Raw genomic sequence first — 23,056 nt, 5'->3', positions numbered from 1 at the left:
AATACACTCTGTCAGTCATGTTGAGATTGGTTCTTAGGATGAGCTTACACTCTTTATTTGTAGTTTGTTGACATTCAGTGATGGAAGACTAGGGCTCGTTTGTCTAATGTTATTAAATGTTATGTTGCTGGTTTCAACTGACATGTCATGTTTAGGAAATGTATTTTCTCTAGCTTACTTATGTGATTTATGGACAGATAATGTGAAGTCTTTCACCACAAACATAAAGCTCAGTATTCTTTTTCAGTGAAAACTTTGAATATTTTTTGTATTAGATGAAAAATATTGTTTTATCTGTCAGTCTTTGTTTGATTATAAAATGGGCATATATTATATTGTTTATTCATTTATTGATTTATCTAAAATAAGTGAGACAACACCTCTGGTCATTTCCTTAATTGCTGTTTCTTACAGTTGTAGCAGTAATGAAGATTACTAGTATGACTGTGGGGGTCCAGCTTTGCAGTAAATTCTACAGTAGCTCAGTTTATCTCAGAGTGGTAAAATAACACAGTAGTTGCAGGGTTGGGAGATACCTGGCTGTCAAACAGCTAAATAACGATGTACCACTCAACAGTGACAATCACAAGCTTCTCTATACTACATTGACTTTGTATCAGTGTCTCATTTTACTGTGAACTGAACATGTGTGACAAGTCTTTCTAGTTCTATATGTAGTGTGTCATCACAGATGTGAGTGGTACGTCTTTTATGTGTGTGTGTGTGTGTGTGTGTGTGTGTGTAAGTGTGTGTGTGTGTAGGCCTATATGTGAAAAAGAGGGAGAGTGAAAGTCAAGTTTGCTGTGCATAATCCAAATATGAATGTTATCTCATCTACTTATCTATTGTAAGACTGCATTGCCTGATCTTTTCTGCTGTCTTTTGTTACTGTTTGTTATATAAAAAAAATAAACGGATATAAACAATAATATATTGCTTTTGCAAATGGTTCAGATGGTCATTAACCTTTTGAAACCTGGATCATCATCACTTTTTTTGTGTTGTGCTCTGATACATTTCACAAGCAATTATACCTTTGGAAACAGAGCACATTGGTTTGATTTATTTTTAAAAACATGGGCAAAAAAAAGCAATGTGCAACTTGGCAAGAAATGCAAGAAATGAATAAAAGGTGACAAGAAAAAGGACCTGAAAAAGAAGTAAGACCAAAAAGAGAAAAATATTACAAAATGTAAAACATTTTTTAATAAGGGGGAAAAATTCTGAAACTAGTATTTAGACTTTTTATAATTATGTATTTAAAATTATGTTATAGATTCAAAAAACAAAAAAACTTTTTAGTGCTTCTTTAGGGTTCAGGTCATTTATTTGTTTGTTGTTTGCAAATTCTCAGGTTTTCAAAGGGTTTAAGAGTTAAATTAATATAGACTCCAGTACAGAAGGTGGCAGTAGAGGATCAAAACACAACGAAGATATACCGTATTTAACAATCGCATAACAAACTGTCCCTTTGCAGGTTCCGTAGCTGCCAGGCATGCTTTTGCTCTGTAGGCATGCTATAGTAGTTAACGGGTTATAGGACATGCCTAAACGATTATTTAAAAAAAAGTGTCCTTTATTAATTCATTATGTAACTTTATGAGCTTGTCAGTAATTTTCCAGGAAAATAAAGACTTTAGCTCGCTGTCAGTGATGTGTACAGAGGGAAACGGTCGGGGTGACATTGCGAAACCGTCGTTAGCTACTTTACAATAATAACAACTTCGCGATGTTGGCGACGTTGTCGAGAGTTAAAAGCCCTCGGTGGCTTTCTCCGGACATACTTTTAGGATACATGTTGGCACGGGAGGTTAAAAGGTACGACATGAGCTTGTTTACTCACAGCGGTTCTTCAGTGTCAGCAGCGTGGAGACGGAGAGTCACCGGCGGCCTCAGAGCCGGCAGAGCCGTCAGCACCTCCGGCTCTCTGTGCGCCAAAGTCCGGGGAGGAAACCTGAAGAAGAGAGAGCTGTCTGAGAAGAAACTAGTATGTGTTTGAGCTGATATATGTTTTTAATCCTTTAAAACCTGGATCTACATCACTTTTCCTGAGCTGCTTCCTTTCACAAGTATTTAACATTTGGACCCTGAGCAAATTGGTTTGATTTTTTAAGCAACTTTTTAAGAAATGTTCAGCCAATTTCAAGGAATTAGTAGAAAATAATTTATTTTTTTTAAAATGTAGTGGAAAGGTAATTCCTTTGTTTGTTTTTTTTTTTTTTTTTTTCCCCTCTGTTTTTTTTCTATTTTTCGTGTTTTATTTCTTGTATTTTGAACCCTGAGTAAACTGGTTCTATTTCTGTTTTATAAAAAAAAATTGAAAAAGACAATGAGCAACTTTGTAAGAAATTTTCGACTGATTTCAACTTAGATTAGATTTTGAATATAAATTTTAAAGAAGTTTAGGAAAATGAACAAAACCATTCCATTATTTATCTTCATCATATATTTAAAAATAATGTTTTTCTTTTTCCTTTTTTATTTGTCATATATATATATATATATATATATATATATATATATATATATATATATATATATATATATTTCTTGTACTTTTTACAACTATTTTTGCAATTTTTTAAATCAACAATATCCAAATCATTGGAACATATCTAACATGCAATATCTTAATATCTCCAAACATGTTTCATTGGCTGACATATTTACCACCATTTAACTAAAGCAAAAGTTATATCACATCTCCATGAAAGGATGTCCAAAAACGTCTCCCGGGGTGTACGATATTTCTAATATATTGTTATATCATTATATTAATTTCTAATAACAAAGTACTAGTGTCAAATAAATCTAGAGCTGATTTACCTGTGGTCAATTTTTGGCAGTGCATCCCTTCATAAAGCATTAAAAAGTAGTGCAGTCATGAAACTGGTATTTCTAACTTTGATACAAGAACTATTTCAATACCATTTTACCATACCAAAGGGAAAAATTGCCAATATTTTTAACGAATGATGAATATAACATCTTGGTTTGTAGCAGAGAGCAGCAAAATGACTGGTTCTGATGTATTGATACTTCAGAAAATGAAGTCAACATACTCAGAATCAATATGTATTAATAAATCAAATGTTTTTTTAAAAACTAGAGGCAACAGTAAAATATGTTCATGTGATCCATCATAGTGTTGTGTTGATGACTTGCAGTGTGGCTCAGCCAGTTGTCTAAGTATTTCTCGATTTGGCTCATAGACCCGTCACTTTGTAGACCATCGCCGTGTGAAGCTGTCGGCCGGATCAGGTGGCAAAGGGGCCTGCAGCTTTCACAGCGAGCCGCGAAAAGAGTGGGGTGGACCAGATGGAGGGAACGGAGGTGATGGAGGAAGCATCGTTATTAAGGGTAAGTTGGGTGTCCAATTTGCCGTATATGTAATACATTTTTTCCCACCCTGTCTTTTAACGCCATGTTAAAATTTGCCTCCATCATTAATTCCTTATTTATGTGCTTTCAGCTGACAAGTTTGTCAAATCGTTAGCACAAGTACTTCCGGTTTACAAGGGAGAAGACGGGCAATCAGGGAGCAGCAAGAACTGTTACGGCAGGAATGGCATCACAACCTATATCACTGTGAGTCAGTGCATTTGATCCTAATGGCTGCTCGTAGTCTATGGATGTTTAGAACATTAACCTACTGCCTAACCTTGCATTTTATGTTTTTCCATTTCTAAAGGTACCCTTAGGCACTGTGGTGAAGGAGCAAGGGGAGACAGTAGTGGACCTTTCTGAGCATGGCCAGGAATATCTAGCTGTATTTGGAGGGGCCGGTGGGAAGGGAAATCGATTTTTTCTGTCCAATGAGAACCGTGCCCCGATGACAACAACCCCTGGGATTATGGGTCAGGAGAGGGTCCTTCAGCTAGAGCTCCGCACTATGGCCCATGCTGGACTGGTGAGAAAAACCTCCATGTGTTTGAAAATAAAATTGGCATATTGCTTTTCAGCACCACAAATGTAATGACTTTTTTTTTTTCCCATCAGGTGGGGTTTCCTAATGCCGGGAAATCATCATTGTTGAGAGCCATCTCCAATGCGAAGCCTGCTGTGGCTGCTTACCCTTTTACAACACTCAACCCACATGTAGGAATTGTAAATTACAGGGATCATGAGCAAGTTGCAGGTAAGTTATTTTAAGCAAACGATTATTATATCATAGAGTTAGTATTGTCGCGGCACACACAACCCCTGTCACGTGATACTATAACGGGAGTTTCTACCTGAGGGTTGGTATTTAATTCACTGGTATTTAATTATGGTTCTGGGATGACTGCCAGCAACTTTTAAAGTGGAACGTTTACTTGTAATGTTACTCAGTGCATGAGCTGAGAACATGAATCCATCAACGCACCTTGAATTTCAATCACTTTGACCACTCCATCTGTTTTTATTGTCTCTCTTTGATTACATACACTTTTAACAGATAAGTGGATATTAGAACATTTAAAAAGTGTACATTAGTTGCAACAGGATTATGTGAACTGCACATGTTTTAATCCTCAATTGGAGAGCATTGTTCCTGTCTGCTAAAACGCAAAACCCCTGCTCTTTCCTGGATAATAAACCCAGTCCAGGAACCTGTTTGCAGGTGTTACTTCTGCTTCTAAAGGTACTAAACTGAAAGCTTTTGAGGGGAACACAGCTTAACTCTTTATAGACACTGGCCTTGGGCTTCCTGGGCTTGGCTGCCTGTACATATATTACTGATGAATGAGCGTTCAGCTGCCAGGCTAGAGGTGAGGGATGTGGGCCTACCTGTTGCATCGCTTTCCCGGCCGTCAGCCATCAGCTGTCACTCCGTCACCTCGCTTTCCTCGATCCGATGTTGCTTCGCTTCAGCACTCTGTTGACAGTTCATTTGTAGACAAACATGTGGACAGTAACAGAAAACAATACTTCATGGGGATAAGAGGAAACTCCAGTGTTCCTCCTTAGTGGCACACAGAAACATCTCCTCTTCTTTAGGGTTTCACACCAGGTCTGAATCGTCTCTCTTAATTACTTCCGCCCCCTTTCAGACTCACACAGGCTCTATCTCTGGGCAACCTACGTAGCCTGACAGCCATGCAAAAAAATAAATAAATAAAACGTGTGTTGTGACAGTATTATTCATTTTACCACATTATAATTCAGTTTAAATTGGTTCTTGATCTACATAATTGCAGCTTTTTTTCAATGCAATAAATACGCTTTCAAATTTTACCTCTGCTGTGTAGTTGCTGACATCCCAGGCATCATTCGAGGAGCTCATCTCAACCGAGGCCTCGGCATCTCTTTTCTGCGTCACATAGAGCGTTGTCGTTTCCTCCTCTATGTTCTGGACCTGTCTGCTCCGGAGCCCTGGACGCAGCTCCAGCACCTGCGTTATGAACTGGACCAGTATGAACCTGGTCTGTCCCAGCGACCTCAGGCCATCATAGCCAATAAAATGGACCTACCTGAGGCCCGGGAGAAGCTAGGGACGCTAAAGAGCCACGTCACCCAGCGGGTCATTCCCGTGTCAGCTCTCACAGGACAGAACACAGAGGAGCTCATCCTCCACCTCCGAGAGCTGTATGACGGCTACCTCCAAGGAGAAGCTGGTGGGGAACATAAACACGTTAGGTGGTAGTAAAAATCATTTCTTCTTGCTCTACTGACATTTTATATATTTATACTGGAAGATTATTAATGTATTTAGATTGCTTCATGAATAAAACAAAACAAAATTCAATATCTGTGTTTTTCTTGCAGCATATTGGTTAATATACTGAAATATTTGGGGGATTTATTAAAAAAACCATAGATTGAATATAGATTGTAACAGCTTTTGCAACACAACAAAGTTGACGTATAACGTAAATAAAAGACAGTACACTTTTAAATGTTGGGATTAACAAATGCCGGCCTGGGGTCAACCTGATAATAAAAAATAAAAATTCGGCCTGCAGAAGGACATTTGTATGCGTGAGGATGATTTTGAGAAAAAGACATAAAAATTGTGTGGGGTTTGACTGGGAAAACGCCCCGTCATTTACACAATTCTTAAATTTAGATAGTTTTCTCACTACAAAACATTGCTGTAGGACACTGACGAAGCAGATGAGTAAAACAACAATAGTAAAACTACATTTTTTCAATATGTTTCTATACATTAGTACAGTAACTAAGATTTGCTTGATGTTCTAAAATATTTTGATAAATGTGATTTGTGTTAGGACTACAGCTGCTTGGTAATTAGAATAAGCATGGTCCCTAAGTGAACCAGCAGAGGGCATATGTCACATAATTTTAAATACCCTGAATTACATTTTTAATTGAACCTTTTTTGTAAATAAAGCTTCATAGTCAAAATAATGACATTGGTGGGCGCTTGCTGCCCTTAACTTGATTCCCAGCCGACACACACACACACACAATGACTCAGGTGTGTATTTGATTTGTCAGCAGGCCTTAAATTGACATTTGTTAAATTGTGAAAATGCTACTCGTGTACTGTATTTATACAGTTCTTTAATAAAACCTGAATTTGTTCAAAAAACAACCACACAGGGCAGAAGATAATATATATTTTGATGCTGCACTAAGCAGTAATCATACACTGAGATAAATGACTGAGTAAGAAAGAGAATTAAGAGATTTCTGTTTAAAATATTTTTTTATGAACTGGAAGAAGAGATTGTACATCATATATTTAGATATTTGAGTGGATGGCGGAGCTGAAACAAAGGAAGTGGTCACCTTTTAAGACAATAGTATGGGTAGGTTAGTGAATAGAGCCATCGGAGAACAATTAGCCTTGACAACTGTTGTAATTTCTTATTCTTTTAAAGGATGGCCTATGTCAGGTTCCTCCTCTGGGATTTGGAAGCAGCTGTGTCACATGTTTTCTGTCAGTGGTCCACACATGACTGCTATCTTTACACATAAAACTTGCAGTTATACCCACAGGATATCATTTGTACTTGGGAAAGCTGTTCTGACATCATTATAATTTTGTGTAGCTTGTCTTTGGTAGTGTGGCTCATACTAATGAAGTCTTAATCAATGCACATTTAATTGCCTCCTTATGATGATGTATGTGTTGCTGACAGTGGCATGCTTTTAATTCTCAAAGAAATGTGATAACTGACCTGGGATTGCTGCTCACTTGGACGGACGGGTTCCCTGACTGCTCTTCACTGGAAACCTGCATAAACAAACAGACTGCAGGTCAGTGTGACCATACTCATTACTGTTCTCATAGTTGGTTCATTAGTTCTTACTTTGCTTTTTTCCTTTCATTACTTCCCTCCTTCTGGCTGTGTGTCTGTAGCACGGATCAGTGCCATATGCAACAACATTTTAAAGCCTAAGCTAGTTTGCAACAGCCGTAAAAATACACACAACTCAACAGGAAAATACCTCAAAACAACATGATGTACGAAAATCAATACACAAAACAAGTCATAAAGGATTACTGAAAAGCTCCTGATTATAAATACATTGGCTGACACCTCTTTAAACTATTTCAACTTGATCTGAGCTCTTATGTTTGATTTTTCTCACAAACACTCATGTCTCTCTGTCAGTGATAAGCAGTGCATGTTTCACATAAATGTGTTGACCAGAAGAGAGGCTGATGTTTTTCTGCATGCGTCTCTGCGGATGGGAGTTCCCAGGAGGGACACGGTGCTTGAGACCGAGGCTCGAAAATATGCTCCCTCCCACAGAGTCCCAAAGGTGAGATATATTCCAGGTAGGACACCTCTAGCTGTGTCTGTAAATTAGGACTGCAGAACAGAGAGAGGAGCACAATGTGATGGTTATAATAATGGCTTCAACCTCACAAATAGATGCGTTCTCACTTTAGTCTGTTTAATATATGTTGTTTTTTTTTCCAATTCAACCTCAGCCTCCAGGGTGATTCTGGTGCAGCAGCTCCTCATGGAGCAAAGGGATTATTTTTATACTGCGTAACTTTGAATACCCTTACCCCACTGTTAGCACAACCTGCAATCTAATCTGTTACATGCATGGTACTAATACTATCAATGTGCATGTGGGCGTGATAAAAATTGACTGCCGTTTCCTTTCATATGCTATTTCATGCATGTGTTCTCTTTTTTTTCTACATGGCCATGTTGTTGAGATGTGGTAAAGAGATGTTGGGACTATGCTCAGGAACGCTTCGAGGTGGAACAGCAACAGAAAGTAAAAAACACAATTTTAACTTGTGCAAAGAATGCAGATAGTTTTTAAATCAGTGTTTTGACTATTTCCCCAGAGAACAAGTGCAATTATGTTTAGGTTCAAGAAATCATACAAAAATTTTATGGGCAGGTAAAGTGAAAAACGTATCCACTATCCATACAACATCATACAATCTTCAAATTATATCTGTATATGCCTCACTAAAACCTTAAAACTTACCCTATTATAACTTAAACTTGGTTAAATGGTGGGTGCATCATGGATACAGGCTACACACCCACAGGACACACAAATAATCATACCCACAGCTCACAAACAAAAACCGGCTTGGCAAGCACGCTATTATGGTTGACTGAAATTCTCTTGAAATTTCAGCTCAACAGGTAACATCAACAATTGCCACACTTTCTTGGAAGCTCTTTATTTATACACACACCCATATAAAAATGGTGAGAAAGGCCTGACTAAAGGACTCAAAGTAAACATGTGACAAACTTTTACTGTAATATGTAACGATAACAAAGGTTAAAACAGTGCATTTAAAAACTTTTTCTAAAACACACCTGAACATATCCCCATGAAATGTGGAACACCTATTTCCCTGCCATTAGTGAAGCCAACCAGTTTTTTATTATTCAACGTAACATGTAGTGACAGAAACAAACATTTTTGATAGACTTGACCGCACATTACCCAGTTCTTACTGTAAATGCTGTCTCACGATCTTATCTCCATGTACCCTGACCAAGCCCCCCACACACCCAGCTTCATAACCGTGGCTCTGTGCCATATATTTTTTTATTGTGCTAATGTTTGTCATATGCTGCATAACAAAAGTTCTGATGTTATGGAACAGAAAGTTTATCTTTTGTATAAATCTAAAGCAGTTAAATCTATTCTCCATATCCCACTTGACTTCTCCTGTAAATGGAATCAAGGAGTACCCAGCACCAGGACAGTTTACTTGATTTGAATCACCTTTCTGTAGAAACGGCACTGTGCCTAAAAACCTGTCAAGTGGCATTAGTAGAAAGGTCATGCAGAGTGAAATGTTTCAGCTGCTAACAAAGGTCTGTGTATTAGTACAGCTGAACTATGCTTGCCTCATCTTGTTTCAGTGTTTTTATGTCATGCATTACAGTGTCAACATAGTGGTTATGTTAATCATAGCAGCAACGCAGTTACAAAGAATCGAAGCAATGAACTGAAGAAGGCATGAACTCAAACACTAAACAAACTAAATTCATCTGAAAACAAATGTCATAGGCAGAAAATTTTCTCTCTTACTCTATGTGCTTGTTTTTAATTACAGATAATATCAGTGCAGTTACAGTTCAACATTCATATTCAGCTATCTGTGAACTTTCTTAACTTTTTATGACCTGTAGAGAATATCGCTCTTTGGCCTGTAATAGTAAATGAACATAGCACTCATTCAAGCTTTTTAGACCCAGCGCAGTAAACGGATTAATTTCACTTTTTCTGCGCCTGATGTGCTGCTGCTCTCTGTAATAAACAGTCCAACTTTAAAAATATCAAATCTATACGTGGTGGTAGATGTTTTGATTTGGGCAGGTCACCACAAATAAATTAATGTGTGGGAAACCCTGCACAACGATCATCAAAAAGCCATGAATGAAAATCTATGCATTCAGTTTGTCTTCAGGTATTGCAACAGAGATGCTCAAGGTTTTTCTAATACCGATCCTAATTTCTGGTTGTTAATAATTATATTTATATTTAACCACTACACACACCAGGGCCATTTTTGTTAAAAAAAACAAAACAAAACAAAACAAACAAGTTTCCGCCACCCTTGTCCATACCACACAACAAAAACCAATCCAGACAGAGAATGCTACCCTAAAAATAAACACCTATTTCTCCAAAGTCCTGTTTCAGAAAAATACATAATCCCTGCAGCGACAAATATTTCTGACCTCCAATCAGTTGACTCTGCCTCCTCATGTTTGACACCCACCCTGCTGATTGATTTCTATATTCTATTATATACAGCAGCTACACAGTTCGACTGTTTCAAACATCAGATTTCTGATCTGATAATCACTTGTCCACGAACGGATGTGAGAAACTTGTTCTTCTTAAGGGATTATGCCTTCACAACCATAATAATATCACGGATGCATGGAACGTTACAAAACGCCAACCAGGGAAGAAGGATTGTTTGATTAATGTCTGTCAGACTAATATCTGGTGGTCTGAGGACACAATTTTTACTGCTAGCAGAAATGTGCCAAAATCGAGGTCCGTAGGGGTATGCATGAACTCACATGAACCCAAAAAACAGTTTCTATAAATTTCTGTGCGTGGATGGAAATCCCTACTTGGTCTGAAAAAAAAAAAGCAAACTGGAGAATAGGTGCTACGCATTCATGACAACGCTGTCCTAATACCTGTACGGCTGGCGTGCCTATGCACAACAACCACAAAGAAGCTTGGATCACAACTCTCAAAAAGGAAGCAAGACTTCCCTCTCTGCTCGGGACAGCATTACTACAATCTATATTTACCCAGCAAATAGGGTTTTTCTGCTATATTCATGCTCTGAATATCACATACAACTCCTTTAAAATCCCCTGTCCACCATCAACATTGATTGCATGAGAGAAGAAAATTTAAAAACGTCCTCTGAACATCCAAAAATAGTCAAGAAAGGTAGTCCTGCTGTATACAATAGAAACACAAATAAGACATATTTGACCAAAATGAGAGTAACACTGACCAATCCCAAAATTAATGCAATACTTTTTCTTCTTCAGTGTCATATTTTCTCAGACACTGTCATTCTTTTTTTCTCCCTGCCAGCATTAATAGAAAATCTAGAAAAGAGACACGTCCTTCGATTGTGGCTGAATGTAGCATTACTTGATGTGAGCCGCCAAAAAGACTGTGCTGTGAATCATCCTGTACTGTATCCAGGTTACATTTAGGATTTAGGATTAATAACGAAAGAGTGTTCAATTTTGAATCAGAGTCGTTGTCTCACGTCTCTCACTTGGCATGCAGATCGAGGCCAGAGTATGAAATCTGTAACCCAGGTTCAGGTCCAGGTCTGGGTCAAAGGGAGTTTCAGGGATGGAGATGGCATCAAGCTTATAGTTGGTCTTTATGTCTCCCTCCTCAACATACACACGAGGATCATAATCAGCCAGCTCCTCTCCTGGTGCCTGGAGGCTGTACAGTGTCTACAACATACAGGGGAGGAAAAAGAGCAAAACGGAATTGGATTGAAATTTATTTCAAACATGTAAAAAAAAAAGTAAAGAATGAACATGCAAACATACACAAACATACAGACATGTCCGGAAAAGAGTGGGAAGAAATGCACACTTATTAAATCCAACCCCTTCTCCATCAGTTTTTAAAGAATAATCGACCTGCTTCCATTTTAAAATAAATAAAATTTTGTTAAACTATATAAACTATAAATAACTACATGTAATGATTTGTCAACATATTTACATTGTTTGCAGAAAAAGAGGAAGACATAGAAAAAGGAAATAATATAAAATAATTATACAATAATCCCTGTAAACACCTGGTGCCTGTCAAACCCCTTTTTTTGCCCATGTATTTTTTTAATGAAAAATATATCCTTGTACGTCTTTTTCAAATGGTTCACGTTTGAACATCGCTTCAGCTTAATCTTTAAACTAATCCATAATTTTACAACACAGATTTAAATACAAAAACTTTTCAGTTGTCCGCACCCTGTAAATTTCAAAATAAAATTTTCCCCTTAAATTAAAACCCCCATCTTGATCACAGAAAACTCTTTGAACATTTGCTGGCAGTGAATTAACCTAGCTGCGGAGGATTTATTAAATTGTTGTCATTACCTTATTTAGTGTACTAAGCAGAACTGAACGTTGCAAAGCATCCTCTTGATTTGTGGTGTATCTTCTGCGATCAGCCCAACTCTGGAAAATCAGAGGACAGTTAATCAGTTTCTTAGTTAAATTCAATACATGTTAAAAAATTTTCACAAGAAGATGTTTCATAGAAATGTAGAATGCAATACCCCACGCATAGAGTTTCTCAGCTGATGTCTTTCTCTCATGGCTGATGTTGCACCCAGAGACTGGAAAATGAAGCTTTCAGTGGTTAAAACTGCACAGTCGGAGAACTTTTGAAATATGGCAGATTTTCATTATCTGGAAAATGGCTGACTATTATTATTGACATCCTCAACTTAAAACTTGGTCACATTACTCATATTCAATACTACTGCTGCTGCTACTACTACTTATAATAATAATAATAATAATAATTTTAGTACCCGATACATAGAGTTCCCACGCAAAAAGTTTTGTCGCCTTGTTGAGTCATTTGTCACCTAGAGAAAAAAAAGCATCTCAAGTCATAAAAACACTTAACTAGAAATATTGTTGTAGCTGTCAACAAATCTCATGAAAAGACCACAACAAAGAGTGTGTTAAGCTGTTACTTTCAGACCCAAGCTCATATGTTTCCGCTGAAAACGTAAATAAAAACAACGTTGAAAATTGTTGAAATGTTTCTAGCAAACCGGCATTACTGAAAAGTAAATATTATATACTGACAACTATTTTCAGTTTCCAGTGTGCTATTTTTTAGTATTTATTTTTATGAGGGACTGACTCAGAGTAAACTACAATGTCATGTCACCCTGTGGCATTTTAATTTTTTTATCATAAAAATTAAGTTCTTTGGCACAGACAAAAAAGCCATGTCAGGCTTTGGCTATATGGAGAGTGCTTGTTGGTGGGAACAATTCATTGCTGGTAGTGGTCTTTTTGTGAGATTTGTTGACTAAAAACAAACTAGGATATCACAAGAGTTATGTTTTAATATAGAATATGTTGCCATTTTTGTTTAAATAATAACAACAACTAATAATAATAATAATAACAACAGTAATAATAAGAATATTTTTGTACCAAATTCAAATATTCCATTCGCTGATTTATTTCAGATTGGGATATGCCACGATGTGTTTGGAAGATGGACACTGCCGGAGATGTCTGCAAAAAAAAGCAATTACGTAAGTAAATCATGATCATTTTAGTATAAAAAATCAAAAAGACAAATATTTTTTCAACACTTGCTTCCTTCATCCAGCCAAGTTCAGATATTGTTTGGGTGTTTTTCTCTTTCTGAGTGTATCCTTTGTTTGGTGGGTCAAAAGTCACCTGTTGAAAGATGAATGAAACATGACTTTACTTTATAGTTAACATTGTCTATTTAGTAATTATTTTCAGAAGCCAGTGTGTGTGTGTGTGTGTGTGTGTGTGTGTGTGTGTATTTGTATCCGTCAACAGTAATAATCAAGTATTTTGCAGCAAAAGTATTTACTTTGCAGTCAGTTCCAGGTTTCTCAATGTTACTGATCATAAGATGTTCTGAAGCAAGGTCATCTGGGATCTGTATAGTCTCATTCTTACAGGACATGAGAAAAGCCAAAAGTAGCACACCTTGGACACAAAGACACAAATCAAATCATACAGTTTAACATCCTAAATAAGGCTGTCTTTTACCACAGGAGAGGGGCAAATTAATTCACAAATCAATGTATTTTGGACATGCATCCTACCTGCAAGCAGTAGTATGCCCAAAAAAATGATCCCAATTGCCGCACCTCCAAATGTGGGGCCAGAAGGTATGCGAATGCTACAGTCTGGCTTCGCTGGGTCTGCGCAGTTACACACAGTGACTGACAGGTTGTGTACAGCACTCTTGCCCTGACGGTCAGACACTTCCAGCACCAGTTCATGAATTCCAGAATGAACTGTGCTCTCTTTTACCAGGTTGACCGAGTACCCTGTAAAATTTATTGTGACATACTGTAAAATCTAGACTCATAAGTTTGTTTTAACAGCGGTGAGAATATTTGCACGCGATCTTGGTTCTGTTTGAAGGAGATGAAAGAACTAAAGCTCACCATGCGTAGACTCAAGCCTCCACTTGCCCTTCTGATTTCCCTGGAGCATGAAGGTGAAAGGTCCACTGTTGAGGTCTCCGTCTGGGTCCACAGCTGTGATGTTGGCCAGAGATGGTCCATCAGACTGACACATGTCAATTGTGTTTTTAGTCAGCTGTGGAGGGTTGTCATTCTCATCAGTAATACAGATGGTCAGGGTTGCAGTGCCTGTCATTGGAGGGTGACCTGGCAACCAAAAACAAATTATGTTCATATTCAGGTATGTGATTAAAAAAATTCTGATTAATGGCTATGTAAAAACTCCTGTTGGTCATACCATTGTCAATTGCATATATTGTGACTTTATAGATGCTGTCTTTCACAAAAGACGACTCTCGGTCTATGATCTTCGTTGTGCTTACTTCTCCAGTCTTGTAGACCACTTTAACCCAGCCAGCTGGATCGTGTCCTTTTTTGTATCTGAAATACACATAATGTTTGGTGTTTCTGAGTTCTCTATTGACATACTAATAAAGAATAATGTTTTTCTTTCAGTTGGACATGTAGGTAGCGTGTTTATGACTTACAGAACTGTGTTGCCACTGGCGACGTCAGGGTCTTTAGCTTTAAATGTCCACAGATACCGGCCCACCTCGGAATTCTCAATCACCATAACTTGTTTGTGAATTATGTCGAAGATTGGAGGCTCATTGACATCTTCCACAATCACTTTCACTTCACGGGTGGACAGACTTTCTGTCATAGTCTTCTCACTAACGGTCTTTACTTGCCAAAGACCAGTGGTGCTGCGACTCACCACTTTGCACAAGTAAAGGGGGAGCTCATTCTTCACACTTATAGTCAAGTTCTTCATAGGAGTGTCTTCAAAGTCCAGAGCCTGTAAAAGAAATACAACTTGCTAGGTACCCCTCCTGTGTCAGTTCTGGACGCCCAGAAACACTGTGTCAATTTATACTCATTACATGAATTGTGTATTTTCAAAATAAACCTGTTTTCATGGGAAATGCAGTTTCTGCTCATCAAACGAATATGAGCCCTTTTCAAAATAAACTTTGAATGTGGGTAAAGAACTTCCTTTTTTAGGTTTACTTCTTTGCAACTTGAGTGGTTCACGGAGGCATACACCCGTGAAAAGGTAATTTTAGTTTTTTTCCAAAAATGTGGTGTTAGTGTTTCATGGATTTTTACCAAATCATTGCACTGTACCTTGAAAGGATCTATATTTTTATCACAGATAAAATACCTTTTTCACATACAGTAGTCCCTCGTTTGTCTTAGGATCAGTATCAATTCTGAAGTTGTTGTTTGAGTCGCCTTGGATTTGATATTTTGCTCTCCAGGCCGCTGTAAATTTGCTGTCATCATCTAAAACTTGCAGCCGTGAAACAAGAACATTTTCCAGTCCTTCTTTCACTCTCCCTGAACCCTGGTATAAAAAAAACAAACAAACAAAAACTTTTATTATGAAAAGACACTTTAATCACAGTCGTTGCATTCCTCATGGTAACTGAAAGAATTGCTCACAGTATGTCCGATGAAATTAGGAAGGTGGTTATTTCCATCTTCTATGTCGATTACAACAATGGCGGAGCTCGAGAGCTGTTTTTCTTTCCCATGGTCTTTGGCCTCCACTACAATGGTGTATTTCTCTATTTTCTGATTGGTTAAAAAGAACAGTCACTTTCCAAAAAATGATGACTAAACATGTTTCTATTTTCAAAGTTTCTGGGATCACTGATTTGAGAATTATGCAATCAAGAAAAGAGTTCTCTCACCTCATGGTCCAGACACCCTCTAAAATGAATGGTTCCTCTTTCACTGTTCTGCTTTAAGTAGAACTCCAGCTCAGATGATTTAGGAATGACTGAGACTATTTTTAAATCAAATAATCTATTGTCCTCCATGCTGTCTTCATCATGCGCCCGAACTGTAGTCACTACAGTGCCTGTCAGAATCAGAAGAGAGGAGGTGTGTGTTTTATTTATAACATCATTTCATAATAGTAGCTGTAAAAAGGACATGAGATTAATTATGAGTGAGTTACCTTGCAATGTTGACTCTAATATTTTGACCTTGTAGATGTTTTGGTCAAAAATTGGAGGGTTGTCATTTACATCCAAAATCAATATCTCAACTCCCAGCCGCGTGCTTATTACATGTTTTTCTTTGTCAAGTGCCTCAAAATCAAGCTGTAATGCAGAGGCAAGAATTGTGAAATAATGAAACACTCTAATGTGCCTCCCATCCAAGCACACTCATTGACACACACACAAACAAACAAACAAACAAACACACAAAAACACACACACACACACACACACACACACACACACACACACACACACACACACACAAACTTTCCACATCTAGGAATCGCTGTAATAAAACTGCTTTAGTAAATTCCTTCAAACCTTTATAACTGTGTATTTCTCATAGTCGACGGCTCTGTGAACAAAGATCTCCCCTGTGTTTTCATTGATTGAAAAAACGTTTTTGGGGTCCTTCTCAACACCCTGACCACTGATTCTGAAAAAGGTCAAATTGTTCTCAATGTTGACCTGTAGGGAGTTGAAACACAACAGCACAGGACTTTGTGATGATCTTGCATCTTGTCATATGTGCATTCATTCTCATGCGTTGTGACTTTTTGTAGATACTCACTTTTCCCAGTAAATATGGAAAAGTTCCTTCATAGCCTTCATCAATTGTGAAGGACTCAATGATCCAGTTTCTTTTTTGCCGCTTCAAAATTTCTGAAGATGAGCTGTGGACTCCCAAACACTGCAGAAACATTACATTAATTACATCAGTACATTTCTATGGAAGCATAATATATTCATTTGGGGTCAAAAAAAATCTGCTTGTTTTCCTGAAAACTTCTTCCTCAAAGTTCTGAAATAATCTTTTTAATTCCCCAAAACATTTTTTTTCCTGAAAACTTTTCTCAGAATTTTGAAACAAAACTCTTGTTAATTCAGAGTAACAGGGCAAATATTTCTTTTCTGAAGCGTATGTATTATGCTTCTGCACATCTGGACTGTTTTTGTATTTGTTGACTATGACTTATGTACAAAGACCTTTTTTTAAAATTTTATAATTAAACTCTGAACACGTTGTTTGTGTGCATAACAACTCCTCTAGAGCACTACTGTGCAGGTCTACTTCTTCATACCTTCCTGACATTTTGCCGGGGTATACGGTATATGATGTGTAAAACAAAACAAAACATACGAACTGAGCTGCTGGTGACAGAAATAATTGTAGCATGTAAGTCATTGTCTAGCTTATAATGCCATGTCTTTAATACGTAATTAGCCTGCTCAGACAAAAACAATTAAAAAACATGCACAAGGTAATGAAACTGACTAAAATAGTATGACAAGTAACAGCAAATACTATCAGTTAAGAAAAAGTAAAACAATAAAAGTGACTTTCAATAATAGATTTAAATGGGGTTAATGAGTTGGGGATGATGTGCTGAATATAATTCTGTGACTAATACATTTTTCTTTTTATTTGGAAGAAGTCAGTCGAGATCAAGTTCATTATGGCAATACTCCCAAAAAGGAACAGAGACATTTTACTTTTTTTTCCCTTTCTTTTTACTAGTACTGTAGCATTAGCCACACATTTGCAGCAGCTATCTCCCTCAGCTCAGCTGCCTGTTCAAGAAGCAGAGACTGACTTTGGGTGCTCTGTCCAACAATACATCACCTCAAAATAGCATCTCTGTAACAGTAGAAAAGGAGTATCTTTATTTTTGACTATTAAAAAAGTTTACATGAGTTGGTTGAATATATAGTACCTGAAGCAAAAAAAAATCACGTTGGAATCTAAGGTAAAAGTTAGTATCAAGAAAAGTCAAGAAAACACTAAAATACTGCTTCAAAAAATAAATTCTTACCAGCAACAGGACAAGACTGAGGTGTGCTGCCTCCATGGCAAATCCGGATTGTGTGTTGTTAGAAGTTGGTCCCTTAGTTGATACAGTATGCCTTGTAAACACCTGAATGGCAGTTCAACTGCATGCCGATGCACGTTCTGGCTACAGTGTACCTGCAAGTGGGAGGGCCTGTAAAATGATAAATGATTTCACATTAAGATAAAGTGAAGAAATTTAAGAGCAGGTGGGTGGGTATAAAAACACTGTGAGTGTGTGAGTGTGTGTGTGTGTGTGTGTGCGTGTGTGTGTGTGTGTGTGCGCGTGTATGAATACGCATTTACTGTATATATATTTGGTCTGTAACACAGACAGAAATACAGTTTTTCATTTTACTGAATATTGCAGAAGGAAATAAAGATCATTAACTTTATTTACATCCCCCAAAAAATCAACTAATGATACATGTAAAAGCAATCATGAGTAAAACAGCAGGGTCAAAATGCTTTGAAATGCAATAAAAATGCACAAAAGCATACAGCAAAAAATTCAACTAAACTACGTAAACAGATGAAGCAACCCTCGAGCCGTGCCACCGAAACAGGTAAGGGGGAAAGAGATCATTGTTAGGTGTTTTTAAATGCTTGGCAAACACGGGATGTGTGGTGTGTGTGCTCACTCTGCCCACAGCCAGAGACGCAGCAGCGGTATGTGTGGATGCTCCATCACAAAGTCTTTCTGATATTAGTTAAACATTATAAATGTTTCTATGAATATTTATATTATAAAATATAAAAAAAGAAGTGGGACAATTTTGTAAGATTTTATAGTGACTTGGAATTGAATGTAAAGATATTTTTGGATTATTCCATCATTGCAGGATAGTTTCATTATGTGTGAATTTATGTGATGCTCAGCACTTCAGGGTCTCCATAAAAATCCACTTTGTTAGTAGACCATAGTTTGTTTGTTTTTGTGTGTGTGTGTGTGTGTGTGTGTGTGTGTGTGTTGTGTGAGAGCGAGAGAGAGAAAGAGAAAGAGAAGGAGAGAGATGGATTATCTTAATTGTTACCTGTGTGCTTGTTTTGCTCCAGGAACTATTGACTAATCAGATTTACTGAGGAATATAACTAGACTCTCCTCTTATTCATCAGTTCACTGGAATAAGGAAAACTAGCTCGAGAGACAACAAAGAACATAGGTCAGTCAAACATAAACTTATTTGGGGCAGTTATTTTAATACAACTGACAATTAGTTTTAGAGAGCATACCATGTTTTCTTATTTTTTTTTGTATCCATTGTTTGTTAAATTTAGGAAACTATACTAGCTGTCCTTTTACTGCAGTCTACTTACTGCCTGTAGTAGTAGATGAGACCCTCTGAGTTACTAATGTGTTTTTGTGTAAGGAAATATATTAATAAGGCCCTTATTCTCCCTTAGTTGCATTTATATAAAGATTCCCTGAACCTATTTCACTGTCGGCTTTGAGGTATTTGATGCTCCCTTGTGTCTTTTGGTGTTCATTGGTGCTAATAATGTGTTTTGGTGCTTACATCCATTTCTTATTTCCAGTACATCAGCATAATCTAATTCATTGTGTATCTCCTTCCTTTTAAAAGGAATTATGTGTTGTGTGTGCTCATGGTGGTAGCACTGGAAATATGCTAACTGACAACAAAGTGACTGACTACACAATGAAGTATCTGACATTTCCTGGTGTGCAGGCGCATAGCAGGCGCTTCACCTCACTATGTTCCATTACGACATACCTCTGAAGCATTTCACAGCAGATAATATTGATGAAACTGTTTTTTTAAATGTTGGTGTTGTATCTTAAGAGGTGAATTTACAAATTAAAGTGACACATTTGCCAGTTAGATAAGTGCGTTGGACTGCCTGAGGACAGTGGATTTGGCACAGTCTAATGTGAGATAATTTCTTTAACATGTGGACATAAATCTTCTGAGACTACATCTGGCAACTGGGTCAGCAAACATGTACTCTGGAGTGTGAGAATGAAGCGTATCTTGATTGCATCTTTTATGTACCGCAGGAAAACAAAGACAGCATAGTGTGGCACTTAAATTACTTCATTTAGAAAGAGCTCTAAGCAGGATTTTGCATCATTTATATGTTCCAGCTGGCATCATACTAAACACTGTTTGACATTTTCCAATCAAGCAGAGGCAGGTCCGAAACTACTGATCCGCCGCCTTGCTGAAATCACTTCTCAAGAAAAAAAGATAAAATCTGTAAGTCAGGAACACCCTGTGTGGGAGATTCAAAACCTGTATTTCTTATCAAGCTGGCTTTCGACCAGTGCACTAATTTTTTCATCATTTTCTCAATCCCAAGTCGCCAAATACTAAAACCTTCCACGTCAAACTGAAGCCCATTTTATATTCCCTATTAAAGGTGCGAATTTTGCAACATTATTCCGTCTCGCTGTTGTCATACAAGGTACGGTTGCAGAATGGGGGGACAGAATTGTCTCATTTTAAACCAGACTCAGAAAACTCTAGAAATGATGGGAGTCAAGTCACAATAGAAATCAGAAACACAAGACTCGAATAAAGATATTGTTTGCATATATTAAACGCTTCAAAAAGTGATTAACAGGTAAAATTAAAAGTATGTGTGTATTGTATGTTCCCTTTCCTCTGAGCTGTATGTGTATGTACAGTTCAATCCTACCACGATTCAGTTTAGTTCAGTCTCCTCACTGAGGTAGCAGGTTCTGGAGTCTCGTGGGCTGGGGTCGCCATCCAGTACTGGAAAATGGTTATCTCAGAAATCTTCTCCAATTCTCTGGAATCTCGTCCAATGGCTCCAACATTTCCTGGCTCATCTCAGAGGGGCTAAACAACAAATCCTGACCTATAAATGATGTCAGATTGTTACATACATGCTAATTCTACGAGCTAGAAAATACAGTGAATGATATTAACTCAGTGCTCCAATTCTTCTGCTGTACAACATTTGGGATGCACGATAATATCAGCACATAATAGGTATCAGCAGATATTAGTTTTACAATGGATATTGGAATCATTCTGATTTCTGCCAGTATCACAGACTTTTTTGTTTTATTTAACAAAGTGAACATGTACAAAATATCAACTCTGAGTTTAAGTATTTTTCTTATTTTGCAAAAAGAAAATATTTTACATGCACTAAAAAGAATTGTATTTTATATCTCCATCTGCTGGTGGACCATCACATATAATATGATGTGAATTCCACTACAGAAGAGAACTGATGATCATTAAAACTGGGAAAGGAAAAAAGTGGATACATCGATATTTTTTATCAGTTATCGGGTAAATAAGTGGTTATATATCAACACAATGAATATCAGCAAAACATACAATATTGTGCATCTCTAATTTGTAGTTCAACTCAGTTTCAAAAATCACAATTTCACTCATATCCAAACAAAATAACTAGCTTAGAGAGCTACACTTTTAGTAAATACTCAAGTGCAATTTAAGTGTATAATATAAAACACAACAACATACATTTTGAAAATTCAATACACCTTTTACAAGATTCATAAACTCTCTATAGGCAGCAAACAAAGCACATCCTAACCAGCAGCTAGGGTTTGTAGAGCTTAAGGCAAATTAGTTTTAAGACTTTTTGAAAATGTATTAATGCCACACAGAATTAAATTTAAGAGCAATTTTACAATAACCAAAAACTGAAAAAGAGTTAGGGACGATTTGGCCCAAAAATAACATGATTATGTTGTTTTGTTTGTTTTGTTTTGTTCAAGTAAAAAAGTTATTGCGAGTTTTAAAACTTTGTAAAATTTAATAGGTGGAAAACATTGATATTATGTTATAAAAATATCCATTGTCATCTTTCATGACTGGATGCTGTAAATGTATGAGTGTTGTAGGTTTTTCGGTCCTGCTGTGCTTGACGATAAATTAGGTAAGTCATTTAAAAGATATTAGATATTACCAGTTATTTTGAGATTTTACAATCTAGTATAAGAAAAAAATGGATCATAACATCCTACTCTCATTCGCTAAGCATTTTTAAGACTTCCGAAAGACTGACATAAGACATTTTAATACCAAATAATGATTTAATTTTAGATTAATGAATGTAAGCCTTTTAACTTTTTAAGCATCTACAGGAACCCTGTACCACAACAACATAACACAACATAGTGTCTTATTGACAGTAATGTTTTAAAACTATTAAATGTCATGCTTTCCCATCGCTAACAGTTTAAACATAATCGACTGGGATTTTACATGGCCCCAATTTAGCACCGAAGCTAGCGGACATTTGATGCTAATGTTTTTAGCACATGGAAATGGCGTAAATTAGCATCACGGCTAGCGGCTGTTTCAACTCACCTGTGGGCAGATTATCGATGGAAAAGGCGTCAGGTGTCGTGAACCAGCTGTAACAGGCGGCACGCTCTCTTTTTTTAGTCGGCACTGTGGTTTATATCGTTAACATAAAGGCTGACGCATGGAGACACAACATTAACTGTAACGGAGATTTCTACTGTTTTAAGCTGCGCTTGTTACCAGTTCAATGACCAAGCCTCAACCAAAACTGATTTTCTGCCCTTTGACCTCGCCAACGTAATCTAACCTGATACATGTTGGGCGGGATAAACAGTCTCATTGGGCAACGAGAACGATACCCGATAACAATTGGTTGCGCATCAAAATCAACAATGCACAAACATTTTAGATTCAGTTTATTTTAAAACACTGTCAAACCACTCACTTTTTTAACCATTATATTTTAAATATTTAATCACATATTATAATACATATGATTTAAGTATTAAGGCTATATTTATTTATCTGTGTGCTACAGTGACACTCTAAGAATGCTAGTAACATATATTGTGTCTTTTTTAAAATAAATGTCTGTTTATACAGGAAAGGTACAGTTTCCACTTTCTAAATGCATACTGTCTCTTTTCAAAATAAACTTAGAACGCAGTTAAAAAAGTTTTCGTTCTTAGTTTTAGGCAACAACATATGGTTAGGTTTAGAAGAAACTCCATGGTTTGGC

General features: G+C 37.0%; 2 protein-coding genes across 2 annotated transcripts; one reads left to right on the top strand and one right to left on the bottom strand.

The window, feature by feature from the left end:
• The first annotated feature begins 1,489 nt into the window (after positions 1-1,489).
• On the top strand, positions 1,490-5,756 carry mtg2 (mitochondrial ribosome-associated GTPase 2). Its single transcript, XM_042491677.1, has 6 exons — positions 1,490-1,987; positions 3,213-3,360; positions 3,473-3,588; positions 3,692-3,910; positions 4,000-4,138; positions 5,232-5,756. Exons 1-6 carry the CDS (start codon positions 1,730-1,732, stop codon positions 5,624-5,626), a joined length of 1,275 nt encoding a protein of 424 aa, XP_042347611.1. The 5' UTR covers positions 1,490-1,729; the 3' UTR covers positions 5,627-5,756.
• Positions 5,757-9,461: 3,705 nt separating this feature from the next.
• Positions 9,462-22,558, bottom strand: LOC121946869 (cadherin-like protein 26). The gene is made up of 20 exons (XM_042491672.1): positions 22,381-22,558; positions 20,705-20,868; positions 18,033-18,200; positions 16,790-16,909; positions 16,540-16,686; positions 16,173-16,317; positions 15,904-16,073; positions 15,653-15,784; positions 15,372-15,554; positions 14,695-15,005; positions 14,445-14,587; positions 14,129-14,353; positions 13,781-14,008; positions 13,543-13,661; positions 13,296-13,379; positions 13,128-13,211; positions 12,488-12,544; positions 12,230-12,289; positions 12,048-12,128; positions 9,462-11,393 (listed from the first exon to the last, which is right to left on the bottom strand). Exons 3-20 carry the CDS (start codon positions 18,066-18,068, stop codon positions 11,166-11,168), a joined length of 2,553 nt encoding a protein of 850 aa, XP_042347606.1. The 5' UTR covers positions 18,069-18,200; positions 20,705-20,868; positions 22,381-22,558; the 3' UTR covers positions 9,462-11,165.
• Between the last annotated feature and the right edge of the window lie 498 nt (positions 22,559-23,056).

The sequence above is a fragment of the Plectropomus leopardus genome, chromosome 8 (genome assembly GCF_008729295.1).
Source record: "Plectropomus leopardus isolate mb chromosome 8, YSFRI_Pleo_2.0, whole genome shotgun sequence".
Lineage (NCBI taxonomy): Eukaryota > Metazoa > Chordata > Actinopteri > Perciformes > Serranidae > Plectropomus > Plectropomus leopardus.
Note: the sequence above shows the minus strand (reverse complement) of the source record. Positions and strands in the feature narration are given on the sequence as shown.